The sequence below is a fragment of the Anser cygnoides genome, chromosome 5 (genome assembly GCF_040182565.1).
Source record: "Anser cygnoides isolate HZ-2024a breed goose chromosome 5, Taihu_goose_T2T_genome, whole genome shotgun sequence".
In the NCBI taxonomy this organism is placed as follows: domain Eukaryota; kingdom Metazoa; phylum Chordata; class Aves; order Anseriformes; family Anatidae; genus Anser; species Anser cygnoides.
Genome location: NC_089877.1, coordinates 24165723 through 24181901, shown reverse-complemented (window position 1 = coordinate 24181901; position 16179 = coordinate 24165723). Strand labels below are relative to the sequence as shown.

Here is a 16179-nt window from a genome sequence, read left to right as displayed (position 1 = left end):
TAGTGCTAAAACAAACCATTTATGAAAGTTGACCTAGCTTATCAATAAAAGCTACAATTGTAAGAGACAATAGGATGTACAATTGCATCCTTCTTGTGAAATAAAGATCCTGGATTTAGATGACATTAAATTTGGTTCACTGGGGAATCTTGTATATATTTGTTATCAAATTGCATATCTGCGAAACATATTGTGTCCATACATCCATGTTCTGTCTTATATTTCTCCCACAATGAGAATCTGTGGAGTCGAATATCATTAAAGAATAACTATCTATAAATAAGAGATTTAAAACAAAAGAAATTAAGAACTTTTGAGATTCAATTAAGCATTACAAATCCAAGGCACAAGCATCACTTGAATATAGATAACTTGTACATGTATAATTTCACTAGATAATCAGCTGATGTAAATATCCACATGGAAAAAAAATTACTTACACCAACTGAGGTGGTGAAGCACAGATGTTATATATGGCTGTATTTACATGTATAGGTCACACATTTTTATTTCTACATTACATATGTGTGATTATGTGTGCATTAACTTGGAAAAGTAGGATACTAAGAATAAATTTGGAGTTAATAAATATACTGGAAATTTGGATTTACAACTTAATTTTTAAAGATACACTGAAAAAGTGCTAGCATCTAACTCTTGCCCTGACCTCAACTACTATGCAAAGTATATACATATTCTTCAGCTCCCATGGATTACAATTTTTTTTATTATTTAAAAAAAAATGAAAAAAAATACAATGATAAAAGTGAGGAAATCAATATATTTACTAAACAGTTTTGACTTCACAGTACCTTATAAATGATTTACCATCTCAGAAAGTTTATATAATACTGCACACATTCTGAACTATTGTTTTTATCAATATTACTATGGAACATTCATTACTTTTGAAATGACAAAATGTTCTTGGTGATGTTAAAAAGCACCAATTTTGTTGAGATATCCCATGGTCCAACAGACAGGTTTATATTCTCTTCTTTCATTTTTATTATTTTTCTTACCATCAATATAAAATTCAGACAGCTCAAAAAGAAAGCCTTTCTGTGCTAGTATAAATACTAGGACAATTACAGTATAATAAAAGTTTAAACATTTCATGGCTTGTGAATTACAAAATTCTTGCCATTACTAAATATATCAAAGTAATTCCATTTTAGTTTGAATAGCAAATGTGGAATAGTACATACCCTATGGAATATAACAATTTTTATGAAATATCTGCTGTAATAATATTTGTAATTTAATAGAAATTTTGTAGTATGTTTGCTAACTAGCGTCTTTAATAAAAATAAACCTTACAGAAAGGTATCTTTACATTAAAAATATTTTTATAATAAAATATCTCAAATTATTGGCATCAGTAATTTCTAAATTAAATTATTAAATTCAGATTTCAAAAAAACTTCATCACATTGAGGTTGTAATCTTTCCTCAATTATTGTTGCTCACGTTGCTATTAATATAAGGAAGGCATAACTTATACTTAGAAATGGCATGCAGTGAAGACAACCCTTAGTATATACACTCACATTGCATAAAGCAAAGCAGTCTTCACTTTAAGTGTTCATGTGAAGTGTAACATGACTTACCTAACTACTTGTGAAATAATTAAAGGAGGGGATGAGCCTCTTAAAGGCTCAAATATAAGTGAACTATAACCTGTGAACTTTCTTTAACAAAGAGCTAATTCTATCATTTCCTTCTGTTTCTAAAACAGAATGTGATAATATTGGTTTTGGACAACATTTAGAGTTATTTTATTAAACATTTCAAATATAAAAATCAATATATAGTCTTCAAAGATCTGCTTATCTTTTGACTTGATTTCTTGTTTCTGCATCACTAAATTATACGAGCACTTATTTGCATATGATCTTCAAGAAATTATATTTTGCTTCAGTACTCATTATTAAAGAATGTCATTAAACACTGTTCAATCTATTCCACAAATCAATTTCACTTCATGAACCAGTAACACAGTAAGAGCTTAAATGGACAGTCCGTATCTCATGCGTAGCGTGCAGCTGTTATTTAATATCACAGTTACTAATAAGAAAATAAAACATCTTAAAATATTTTATTTTTACTGCATTTATGTTTTGGTGAAGTGAACAACAAAAATAACCATGAAGAACTGAGAAGCATGGAGACCACATATTACATTACTAGAAACATGAACCAAGAATTTACACTGCAGTTGAAATTGCCAATCTGGAGACTTTAAAGAAATAGTATTTTTTATTTTATTAACCCTATTCAAATCCTAGGTTCCAAGTTAAACTGAATGAATTGTCATGCAGTTGTTTACTACTGCTGAATAACGTGAGAAAAAGAAAGACCCCAGACAGACTCTCATCTGTAATGCTGCATTTGCTAAGATAACATTTGAGAAGCAGGGGAAAGCAGAAGGCCACACAGCCAGTACTAACTCTATCCCCAAATACTCTTCAAGTCTACAAAATACTAAGACTGAAATTTACACCACTGGGAGATAAGAGAACAGTGAACTCAGCCCCTGGACGTTTCTAAGGATATTTATTAGAGTCTATGGTCATGATCTTCCCACTGCTCCACTATTTGCAAGCTATGCCTCAAAATAACTTATTACTAATAGGAAGTCTAATCTACTTGCAGGGAGAAAAAAAAAAGTGTGTGAAAATAACTACAGGCACAAAACCAAGAGAAAATACTAATTCTGCATAAGATGAAGTTGCATAATGTTTTGACTGCAGGGTAAAGCATAATAACAGGTATTGACTACCTGAAGTCGGGGACGCTATGCTACAGGCAAAGACCTCAACAGATGCACCTTATCTCCGGAAGATGAAAAATTTTCCATTTCTTATTTCCTATAGTGCAATATATCAGCAAAATTCTTTTTGTAACTTGTATATAAAGAAGCTATTCATTTCTTTTTTGTTTGTTTATACCAGGCAGGCACCTATTTTCATGGTTGGGTTTGTCTCACATCTATCTGTGACTTCCCACCACCTGATGAATTCTCAAAGCAAGCAAAAGGTAGATGATGTCAGCAAGAAAGTAGTGTATTGCTGCACTATCCCTACAAACAAGTTGGGAAAATAATGTTGTTTTAGATGGCACAAAGAAAAAAATAATTATCATATGGCCAATGCAGGATCATCTTTTCATACAGAAACTTCAAAATGGGGCTAGGCTGACCATGCCTCACTCTACTTATCTCTGACATGTCAGAAAAATGTGGTATCGCCTTTTCTACTCCATACTCTGCTGCACAGGATCTGTCCCAGTTTGACAAGAAGCTTTGTAAACCCAATGTCTCTTTCTACATTCTCATGCAACTCTTGATTGTATAAATTCTGAACTCCCCAAGAGCTGCTAAATACAATTCTGATTAGTTGAAAACTTATGCATGTGACCGTCATGTGACTGACACAGCATGCAGCAGAAAAACACAATAAAGTCATCCAGATTTGCATTCTGGAGATTGCTCTGAACTTCAGATTTGTTCAAACAATAAAGAGCACACCAAGTGACTCTGTGTTGTGTATCTTAGAATATGGTTGGTTGGTTGTTTTTTTTTTTTTCCTCCCAGTACTAGGTCTGATAAATAGTATGTCTAGTATGAGTTTGAAGGACTAGAAGTCAAATTTAATCTTTGACACAGTTTGACAGTGCCAACTTTAGGTTACATGGGACAGAGCTTAAAACACATACCCCACCTGGATTAGTGCATTCAGCTCCAGGGCTCCCATCATAAGAAGGGCATGGACCTGTTGCAGCAAGTTCAGAGGAGGGCCACAAAGATGATCAATGTGCTGGAGCTCTCTCCTATGAAGACAGGCTGAGGGAGTTGGGGTTGTTCAGCCTGGAGAAGACTCTGGAGAGGCCTTATAGCTGCCTTCCAGTACCTAAAGTGGGCCTACAGGAAAACTGGAGAGAGACTCTCGTCAGGGAGCGTAACGATAAGAAAAGGAGTAATGGCTTTAAACTAAAAGAAGGAAGGTTTAGATTAGATATAAGGAAGAAATTCTTTACTCAGAGGAATAAGGTGGTGGTCAGGCACTGGAACAGGTTGGCCAGACAAGCTGTGGATTCCCCATCCCTGGAAGCGTTCAAGTCCAGGCTGGATGGGACTTTGGGCAACCTGCTCTAGCAGAAGGTGTCCCTGCCCATGGTAGAATGGTTGGAACTAGATGATCTTTAAGGTCCCTTCCAATCCAATCCATCCTATGATTCATTGAAAGAAACGATAATGTTGGCCATTACCCTGAGAAAGTGAATCTCTTTGAAGAGAGGATGACATGTGAAGCTAATTGATTCTAATTCTTTTCAAGCATAAAATAAAAACAAAATATGTAAACATGAAATCGTGTTTCTACTTACAAGACTGCACGTGGCAGATCATTCAAGACATTCAGTGAAAAATATGCCAGCAGTGTTCAGAGACTCTGCCATGAGAAAGCTACATCTTTCCCTACGCCTCATGAATGCTCCCAACATTTCCCCTACATTCAGAAAGGAACAATGAACAGTGAAGCCTAAACTTGCTGTGTGGTCTGAGAGAGGATGGGGAAAGGAAACAAGTAAATACTTGTCCAAAGGGGAAAAACTTTAAATAGGTGACGAGAAAAAGAAAAAAAGAAAAAAAGAAAAAGAAAAAACCAACAAGATTTGAATATATGATTTTTTAAACAATATTTGTAGTATCTAAAGAAAAGTTTTAATCCATAACTTTTAAGTAGACAGTGCAAGCAAAAAGCTCAGATCTCAGAAACTGCAAAATAACGTGGAAAAAGCGGTCAAAGAACAAGAGAAATATATATATTAAAAAAAAATGCATTAACCTGAGAACCAGAAAAAGTATTTACAGTTATTCTATGGAGCATACGCTAATTCTACTTAGCATTTAGCCATGAAATGAAGAATTTCCACTGAACAGCAGAAGCAGGAAAGGTTTACCTTTGAAGCACCGGAACCTCAACTGGACCCCTATCACTTGAACAAGGGAATAATTCTCCCTAGCCCTTTCTAGGTAAGTTATCTCAAACATTACTCATTATTTGCTGCCTATAGTGTGCCATAGGCAACATGTAATTGGAAAATAAATTGTCATCCTATTAAAAAAAATAATTTTATAGAGATATGAATTTTCAATCCATAAAACATATATGTAAATCTAAAATGTTAAGGGCTTTTTCACACTGCAGAAGGAGATGTCTTTGTAACTACTGTAGACACATCCATTTAACCTTGTTACAATGAACAATGTTCAATGGAGAGTCAAAATTATTACTGCATTATTACAATACCGATGGCAAGACCTATATAGAAAAGAACACCAAATGTTGAGTAATTAGTAAAACTGAAGTTGAAAATCCTTGCTGAAATCTATCCAGAGAAATGTGCTATTTTGAGAAATTATGTGAAGCATTTTTCTGCTGGCAAAAAGGTATACCATAAGTTTGGGGTTGGGGACCTTCCAGAAAAAGTCAGTAAGACATGCAAATTACAGAGCCCATTTATTGTCTCTATTCCCTTAAGCATCGTGATGCATTCCTTACAAATACCACCACACCAAATCTGATTTCTTTCTCATACATCTACTTGTAAACAAAAAATGGTTTGACACTATAACTAGAAAAAAAAAATACTACGTTTACGGTTTTCATGTATTTGTAATTTTAGAACCCAGTGTACTAAATTCTTTAGCGATGGGCCCATATCAAACATTTTCCATTAGATGAAGTCTCTTCCAAATAGTATATTACTTTTGTGAGTGGAACCCAGATCTCATTTTCCATATGTAAATATAATGATTGTACTTATCAGAGACCAATCTGACAGGTTGAAAAAAGGTCAAGTTGCTATCTGTAGTTTCTCATTGAGAACTACCACTGCATAAATTCTGAACAATTGAATTACAGTAATAACAGCTCTGTACTTCTACAGCACATTTTATCAGAATGTTAAATAACTACACATTGGTTTTGCTTCATAATATATGGTACTGAGGTTTGAAAAACTCAAACGATACATCTGCCATCAGCTAATCTGTGACAGACCTAAAAAAAAGATAATAGATTTTCTCAATACCACTACAAGAAATGACATCAAAATTAGGGAATTAAAATTAAAATATTCAAATTAAAATATCAGAGACAGTGTATCTTAAATAACCCTCACATCAAATTATCAGAGGTAAATAGAGATAGTATCTTGATAGCCTTTGAGGGCTATCTACTATCCTGGAATCATCCTTAAAATTATTTATTTGTGCGTCAAGATTTGTATACTGTCAAAAACTTTATTGTTTGAAGTTTGGTATTGTACAAGTTTTCCAATTTCATGTCCTAAAGCTAACAGAAAACTAAACCAATGCTTTCTTTCCTAGTTCTTCTTCCACCTCCTACAACAAATAAGATATTAAGTGAGGTAAGATCATGAGCTCTAAAAACCATGAGTGTGCTTTACCTGCTATATACAGGCAGTAACAAGAAAATTGGCTTGGTCCCATCACATAAGCAGGCTAGAAAATATTATTTACTACAGATACTGCAGCAAGCAGATGACATAGATAAGCTCAAAAAACTTGTAAATCTTGAGGACTGAATGGGCAGTCCCAACAACAATTAGCACTCCAAAAAATTTGTATTACAGCATATAAAATGATAAAATAGCTTCAGGTGTAACAACAAAGCAGGAAAATATAGGGTATATTCGTTAAAATGTAAATGGAAAAGGACAAAATAGTGCTTTAAAAAAAGTAAATATAAAGTTTATATAGTAAGTTAATGACAAAGTCTGTGATAAGCTCAGTAATGAGCTTAAACCTATCTAAATTTTAAGGGAGGAGAAGAGGACTCCTACCAAGAGTGATGACTCTTCCTTACTCACTTTTCATCAGGAATGTGTGTTTTGGATTTTTTATTCTTTTAAGGCCAGTATTTAAGATCAGCAGCAGTATCAGTCTCATGGAAAAAGGGTGCATTGGAGAAGAAAACATGCACAGGATTGCAATTGCATTTACAGATGTACATCGAATGGATGAAGGAGAAATACAAAGTAAAGCCCTATATCACTTTTTTCCCCTCTAAAATAAGTTGTAACAGTACAAGATGTAGATAAGAAGGAAGAACAAACTTGTAAACAAAGGAAAACGATATGCAAACAGTTAATTATAGAAATGCTTGTCTATGTACGCTCACTTATCTGTTAAAGTAAGTATTAATACTTGTACATTTCCAACGAAACACAGAGGAAAAACAAGCATGTTCTATATGATGCTTATCATTACTTTTGAAAAGAAATTGCCACCTGAAGTGTACTGTGGAAAAGTACAATTGATTTCCTCCTTCTGGCAAATAAATGCAAAGAACAGATTTACCACTGTAGTTATATGTCAGTGTTCTGTTATAAACAAAGTTGACAAAGTTCATGAGAGGGCAACAATAAAGCTCTCAGTCTAAAAGTATCACAGAATATCCCGAGTTGGAAGGAACCCATAAGGATCATCAAGTCCAATTCCTGGCACCGCACAGGTCTGCCCAAAAGTTTTGACCATGTGACTAAGTGCACAGTCCAATCTCTTCTTAAATTCAGACAGGCTTGGTGCAGTGACTACTTCACTGGGGAGCCTGTTCCAGTGTGCAACCACCCTTCTCTGTGAAGAACCTCTTCCTGATGTCCAGCCTAAACTTCCCCTGCCTCAGCTTAACACCATTCCTGCGGGTCCTATCACTGGTGATTATGGAGAATAGGTCCCCTGCCCCTCCACTCCCCCTCGCGAGGAAGTTGTAGACTGCGATGAGGTCTTCCCTCAGCCTCCTCTTCTCCAGGCTGAATAGGCCCAGTGACCTCAGCCACTAGTACAGGAAGATTAAGTTGTACAGGAAGATTAAGTTGTTCTTTTCAGTGATAGGCACATAGGAATGAAATAAAGTTATTTGAAATGCATTCCAAGTGTCCTTATTTTTTTCTTCCAATCTTTGGTTCTTTCTTCCTTACTGAAAATTTCCAGTGTATGAATTTGTATTGTGGCAAAAGTGTAAGGAAGTTGTACTGCAAAAATAAATAAGACATTTCCAACAATAATACTGACTGATGTATATTTTCCTGGAACAAAGAAATAACAAAAAAGCACTCCCCATGTGTAGGTTTTTCTTGCATTCATGGGAATTCAATATAGTGCAACATGACAGTTCTGTAGGGACTGTTTCATTCCACTATAAAAAACATTTTAGAGACTACTATCTACTTCTTGAGAACGATTAAAACGAACAGTTTCATGACCACTGGATATTTCAAAAAACAATTCAACCAAAGTTGAAATTGCCTGAAAAGGGAGTTATGATCTCATCTGGATGGAGGCAAAGCAAGTCATTAAAAGGAAGACATAATACAAGCCAGATTTCCTGCCTAGCTTCCTCTGACTTCTGTTGGCAGAACTATTTTCCTGTTGTGGTAAAATCTGTGCCTAGACATTGTTCTGTCCGCTATGCTAGTAGCCCAGTCAGGAGAACACAATTAACTGACATGCTAGTACAGTGGGAAAGATCATATCATCAGGTAAGCTCACCTACACACATCCTCAACAGATCTGTAATTGCAGTGACTCATAGGAAATCTTCCAACTCTGTTTAAAAATCTCACTCCAACAGCAAACAATTTCTCCCAGCATTAAACATTGCTTAAATGTTGCTTAATCACCCTGCTAATTTTTAATATAAAATATGGTCTTGTCATGATTAAAATACTATACAAAAATGAAATGATCTTAAGTCTGATATGCTACTATATGCTACAAAGCAGGGTGCATTGTGAATGTATCTTCCACCTTAACACTAAATTTCCTGACTTCCATCCAGTCAGGAAAGCTTCATTTTATCTTTGTATAACATTTTGTGAACAGTTATTTTTTATTAAGAATCCTACCTAGCCATATATCGAAACACATTTGTTTCGTTCTCTAATACTCTCTCAAGTAATAATTTTTTGCTTACATGAGTACTGACAAGTTTGAGATTACCATGTTGGAACCCATTTTCGTGTGACAGCTGCAGTGCAGATACTTGTCGATATACTGGTGCTGAATACTAATCACTACTACAGATGAGAAACAATTGCCAGCTACATCACTTATCACTAGGATGAACTGAAAATCCTTCATTGCCTTATCATGTGCTTCGTGCTTCCTGCTGAAATGGTTAGAAATCACTAGGAAATGCTAGAAGGGATAAAATAATTGCAAACCAGTAAGGATTTCAAGGGTTAATGCCAAAAACAGCTCCAAAAGTCACTTATGGAACTTATTACTCTTCTTCATTTATAAAATTTTTATGGTGCTCAAGAGGTCTTGATTATTTGTATAAAAACAGACTGAATACAGTTTAAGAATAAAATGCATGAATGTGGGATACAGGTAGGACACAAAGTATACACACTTTTCTCTTTGGATATTCAGTTATATTGCTTGAAAAAAATCTCTTAAAACAACTTTCTATAAAAATTAAAGTTTTTAGTTAATAAAAAAATACATTTAAGGTTAATAAGCTACATTGTATTTTTGATCATTTGAAATTCACAGAACAGATGCAAAGTAGATACTTCTCTGATGCTAATTAAACAGCATGCCCAATAAGTATTTCCTGTTAAATAAAAGCACCTCTTCCCTTTCCTCTCACTAATGATCATCAGGATTATAGCTATATTAAAAAAAAAAGTGGAAAAAAGAAAAAAGAACACTTTTTAAAAAGAGCTATGTGTTCAGTATTTTCAAAACCTTCTAATTAAAATACACAAAACACTAAAATTAAGAGGGAGAGGAAAAAGGCTTAAGAGAGCATTCATAAAGTATCTCTAGCTGTTGGCAAAGAGGTGATTTTGTCATTTAATGATGATGAAGTCAAACAACTGTTGCTGAAATGGAAGCAAGTTGATGAAGAAGGCTTTCAAATTGAAGTGAGGGATATCAAAACAGTTTTCTTATAGTTCTTTTATCTGTACAATTTCTCTCTAAATTTCATTACTTTCAGTATTAGATGTCCCTTTCAACAGTTGGTCAAGTGTTGATCAAAAATGTGATATATTGCTTTAATATGCTTGTGTCCCGTTGTACATTAAATTGTTTGTTCATACAGACAACAAGTTTTAAGCAGTTCACAAAATATCGGAGGACCAGTAATTAATATTGATGTGAACTTTAAGAAGAAATTAGCTTAATTTGAAGAAAACTTTTCTGGTACTTGATCTGATTTGTGCAAGGTCTGATAGAAGCACTCAGTTAACTTAAAACAGAATGTGTGTTAAAAACTGTTAGCACATACTGAATATTTACATTATTTGAACACAAAGTACATTAAGTTTAACAGCACATTAAAAAATTGAATATGGTATCTCTTAAGCAAGAATCAGTTCTAAAAAGCACGGTATAAAACAACTTTAACAGTTTTCATAAAACAAAAAAAAATACAAACACCATGACAATTTGTGGACATAATGAACTGGATTTTTTTTTCAGTTAAAAGAGAAACAAATTAGTGTAATTAAAATAGTGCTAAAAGCACAATTTATGCTTTTAAAAACTATATGTTAATTAAAACTAGTTATGTTTGAAATGCCTTAAAGTGACTTAATTTTACTTCATTCTCCACCAAAAAATTTTCATTCAAGATTTATTACATATACTTTTTAAACAATGCCCCTATGTTACTGTCCACGAACACATTTGAAAATTCCTGAGATAAACAAGTAAATAAAAAGTCTGTTTGCCATTGCCAGTCTGTTTGCCAGTATTGCCATACTAATTAAGTATGGTTTTAGTGGTAATTCCATTGTAACTTATAAACGATCCAGGAAGTAAATACGTGTGTGCATATATACATAAATATACATATACCAAGATTTACTCTATCCACAGACATACCAGTACATATCCTTACTATTTATTAATCAAATTAAAAAACAAACAAACAAAAAAAAAAACAACCAAACAAACAAAAAAGCTATTCTACAAGATATTTTGCTTTCATCCAATATATTAAGGACAACAAAACAAATTAAAGAAGAAAGATTCAATTTACCAAATTCTAATAAGAGTTAGATATCTATGGTTATGGGTGTACATATGTGAATGAACGAATAAATCCTTAACCCACCATATCTTTTTCTCCAGTTTGCAAGCTGTCACCCGTGAAAAGTATGGTGTAGATGGTAGGATGATACTGTACCTGATTGGCTCTGGAGGTGGTCATGGGATCAGATGGAGAGGACTTGGTGGTAGTTGGGGAAGATGGCAATGTCTGGGAACAAAGCAGTTCAGGAGCAAATCAACCTTTACAAGCCTTAGACTGAACAGTTAAAAAATAAATAAACCAACAAAAGTAACATAACTACAAAATTAAAATAAATAAAAAATGCCTAAGACAAAATCTTTCTCCTACTCATTGGAACTTAATGGAATTTAAAGTCAATTGGATAAATGCATGTAAATATGCATGCTTATGCATGTAAAAACAAATTCATGACTTGAAATCAAGATGGTGAACTCACATAAAAAATATGCTGACCACATGAGGAATATATTCTTTCCTCTCTCCTTCTATTGGGGAAAATGAAGACTATAGTAAACACAAATTCCAGCAAGTTCAATGAGCACACTAGAAACAGTTATCAGTCTACAAGCAAACAGGGCCAATGTTTGAAAGAAACTAGTGAAATTTACTTTTGCACTTTATAATGCACCATTCTATAGCACGGACTATAGCCAGCAAACTGTGTTCCATACCTTAAAGCAATTATATGAACCTAAGGAGCTTTCAGCAATTTACTAACTGCTAAAATATTAATTAATATTTTTTTAATTGAGAGGCATGTGAAAAAATGTAAACATCAATCTCATGATGGATGAACATGCAACTAATACCTTCACAACAAATTGCTACAATATATTTATTATTAGTGTTAATGATCCGTTAATTGAGCAAAGGTTAATAATGTATCATCAGCCTGTGTTCAAAATAAACACAAAAAAGAATTAAGAGTCATATTTATTGATAATGTTTTCTAATATACATACTTAACATTAAATCTTGAACATATCAAAAAAGCACTGCTCTGTTTAAAACTTTTATATATACATCTCTTTTTAAAGTATTAGAAGCTGACAAAATAATTCTTTTCTTTTTATAAACGTAGTGAAAATGTCAAATTCCCATTTCCCAAACATAACATACAATACTTATTCAAAGCATGTAGTTTTGACATTTTTGTAATATATTAATAATAAAAAGTATCCAAAATTACACTACTTTTACTTTAAGAAATAAAATGTAGAAATACTATACAACGTGATGTTTCATATGAACAAATAATTACTAACCCAAACTGTTTAGAAATAAAAGAAGCAAAATTTCACATTTTCAGCAGTTCTGTTACTTACAATCATTGACAGTCCCTCATAAAAAAGGTATACACAATTTTGCACTAAAACTCTTAATGCATATGAAAAGTTGGGACACTGTGAATGCATAAAGTAACGTGTATTAGCTTGTACATATGCACACACAAATATTTGATCTGTATGTTAAGCCATATGAAGAACCATATTTTCGTAGTTGGTACATAATCAAGCAGCCAAAACAGAAAAAAAATCTGACGAAACAGATCCTTACTTTGTGTTGCCAGCTTGCAGCTCACAATATAAGACAATGAAAAATAAAAATAAAATAAATACAGCTTAGGTATCAACTGAGACACTTTCAAGAGGCTTAAGTAAATAATACTACCATGTAGGGCACTATAAACAAAATATGCAGCTTGGCAAAATGTTGGTCAGTAGACTGTATATATTGGGAAAATCAAGACAACTGTAAAGGATTCTCCCATGTCTTCCTGTACAGAGCACGGGTCAATTTGCAAATTGTATTTGATATAATAATTATTTAATTATTATTAAGCACCAGATTCAATGATAGTACAGCACTAGCAATATTCAATTATAGAAATTCTGATTTTGATGGGGTCATGCAGGATATCTTTTATCCAGATCTGAAACTGAAATGAACTGATTTTCATCATTTAAGCTTAAACTAATGGGGGTGAGGATGGATAAGAGAAAAAATGTACTTTGACTAAAATATGTCAGACATCTGACGGTTTGTGAGATCACCCCCTATTGCTGGTGATGCATACAGTATTGTATATTGTTGTGGTATACTATGTGGTATACTATACTATTCAAGGAAAAAATAGGATGTTCAAATGAACTTTCCTCGCTGGTGCTACTAAATGTTATTACTGGAATTACGTGAAAATATGTAGAACACTTCAACACTGAATAATGACCTAATTACTGATAACACAAGTACTATAAGAAATTGGAAGCATCTCAATTTTCACTTAATATCAATCTTCCTAAAGCACAAAAAAGTATGGCTGCAATGAAAAAGGAGTACCAATACTCATTTCAGGTGACTGTTGAACTATAACATCCATTAAGTAGAAGTTTTTCACTATTTCGTTTTAACAAAAGCTTGTCGAAAATATAATGGAAAAAAAAGATAAAAACATGGAAAAGTGAAACAGCTGTATTAACAAACAAGACTCAGGTATGGGCATACACATTTTTTTTTCCAAATATACATACCAGCGACAAAATACTGAAAATAGTAATACCAATTATTATTGTTATTTTCTATACCAGGGTATGTGATAAATTGTGTTCGATGCTTAATCTCTGTTTGCTAACTTAACTAATTATATATATATATATTTATATTCTGAAATATACGTACATATATAAGGACTGATAGCATTTCATCCTTTTTTTCAAGCTTCTATATAATTTTGGAGACACATTAAATACCAGTAATCTATTTATTTCTTCAATATTAAAGTAACAAAATGTATTTTCTCAAAAACAAACACAGGCATTTGGATTTTTATTTCAATTTCCATTGGTTAATACATAATTTATTGATCCATCCTGAATTGCTTTGCAAGAACTTTTAGGCAGATTACTTCTTTAAAAAAAAAAAAAAGCAGAGCTCAATAATCCTGATTTATTAAGCAATGTAGCATATATATTTTTTAATTTTGGCAACCATTTTTGCATTAGGCAAGGACTTGAATTTAGTAATTATTAGGCTTCTGGGAATGAGATGTATAAGGTGATTAGAAATCATAAGATGAATTCACATTACAGAGTTTCAATTTTTGAGACTGAAACATTTATACTGTAATTGAAGCTCTCCTGAAATTACATCTTGACTAGCTGTCAGGTTAGTCATAATTCCCACTATATACCACTTTTACAACTCATGTCTTTTTTTTTCTTATTGTTTTTTGTTGTTGTTGTTTTGTTTTAAACTTCATCATGAAGCCAATGTGAAATTGGCCTCTGTTTTCTCAAATATTATTTTCCTTCCTATAAGTTATGAGCAAATGAACGTAAGACAATTACTGGTATGATAGTGTTTTATGTTTGGTTGGGGTTTGTTCCCCCCTCCCCATCTTTAGCCTCTACAGTAGATATTTGAGAAAACAGATTTTAAGTAATAAAAAAGGAGCTTATTGTTCAAAATAAATTTGAGTCATATTTGAGTTACAATATTTTTTTTAAGTCCAAGAATATACTTCCTTGTGTTGTTTACAAGTACAACTGTGAGAGACAGCTCTCAGGCTGCACAACATACTAAAGGGTGCAGAAAGATGGCCAAAGCATGACACTTGCATGCTTCGTATTTTCAAGTGGCAGAATGAAGATACAGCTGTACCACAGCAGTACAAAATACATACTCCATCCGCAATGTGTTCCAAAAGGTCTTCTGAGACCTCTTTCCTATGACTTTGTGAATTGCCTAAGAGTAATGTATAAATGACAGAAGTTACATCCTTATATATATATACATGTAATAAACACACACAAAAAATACTTACAACCTAGATGATAAATATTTTACTGAGACAATCAATTTAATTCTCAGCATCAAAGAGTATATATCATACATAGAAGGGTAGAAAGTAAAGGGATAAAATGAAGTACCATTTAGAAACAGGGTTAGAGACATGAAAACATATGAGGAAGAAACATTAAATGTGAAAATGTAACTGCATTTACTGCTTACCACTTTCTAGTTTCCCACTACAGGGCTTCCAAACAAAGGAAATCTTAGTGATAACATTACCCGTATTATATTATTAATACTAAGCTAAGAGTTTTGGACTTGCATATTAACATTCATGTTTTTAAATGACAATTTAATTTGATGACAATGCTAATTTGCTTAAGCCTATATTTTAATACACTTTAAGAAAAGATGGTATCTTTTTTGAATACTATTAAATAGTTGAATACCTACTGCAGCTAAAATAAGAAACAGAGAGCTCTCCAAGTTCCAATTATGTTGAACAACATAAGAGACTGACTTACTAGCCTTCCTGTAGCACCAGACATAAACCTTACTAAACAGACCATTTGCTTTGCTAAATGTATCAAATTTTATTTTTCATCTGCTATGAACTCTTTTAACCTACTACTCTGGCAAACGATTCTCATCTTAGCAATGACTGTATAAACACAGTCATCATAAAGAACAAATAAAATACATTCTGATTGATATTTCATGCTCTTTGCATTTGGTTTTGCTTTTGTGTAAAAGAATACCTAGGGCACAGGGCAAGGCAAAAAGAAAGTTAGCATATGCAAATGGAAGCTTGTTTATAGGTATTTATAGAGATTATTTATTTGTGTTTATAAACTCTTGGGGACTTGCCTTTGAAACAGGAAACAAGCTGTAGTAAGTATGATGCAAAAGAAGGATTATCTTATGTTTTGCCTTGGTACAGTAAGGGGTAAGGAGCATAAACCAAAACAGGTGCCATTTGGATCATCAGAGCAACTCTGGATGGAGTGAGTGATTTACGATGAAGATTACAATAAAATGGACAAAGAAAACCAGGTCCTTCTTTCCTCAAAACTTGTCACAATAACACAGAACTACTGCAAAATATGGTGGTGTTAGGTAGAAATACCAGAAAACTCAAGTAAATAACCAGACATAGGTAACGAAATACATAAAAAGATATGGATCACAAATCCTGAAGGAAAAAAAACATCACCTTTTGATTCTGGGCTACTTTGGGATTTGGAAAAATACCATCAAAACTTCAACACCTTAG

The 16179-nt window shown here is 33.1% G+C and overlaps 1 protein-coding gene across 6 annotated transcripts in view; it reads right to left on the bottom strand.

Moving 5' to 3' along the window:
- Positions 1 to 16179, bottom strand: part of NOVA1 (NOVA alternative splicing regulator 1) — a 159806-nt gene that overhangs the window by 19889 nt on the left and 123738 nt on the right. For 5 of the 6 annotated variants that reach the window (XM_066997391.1, XM_048058854.2, XM_048058849.2 and 2 more), the window contains one exon: positions 11229 to 11300. The exons of the other annotated variant lie outside the window; for it this stretch is intronic. In XM_066997391.1, coding sequence (XP_066853492.1) covers positions 11229 to 11300 — 72 coding nt within the window. The remainder of the gene's footprint in view (positions 1 to 11228; positions 11301 to 16179) is intronic. 6 annotated transcript variants of the gene reach the window in all.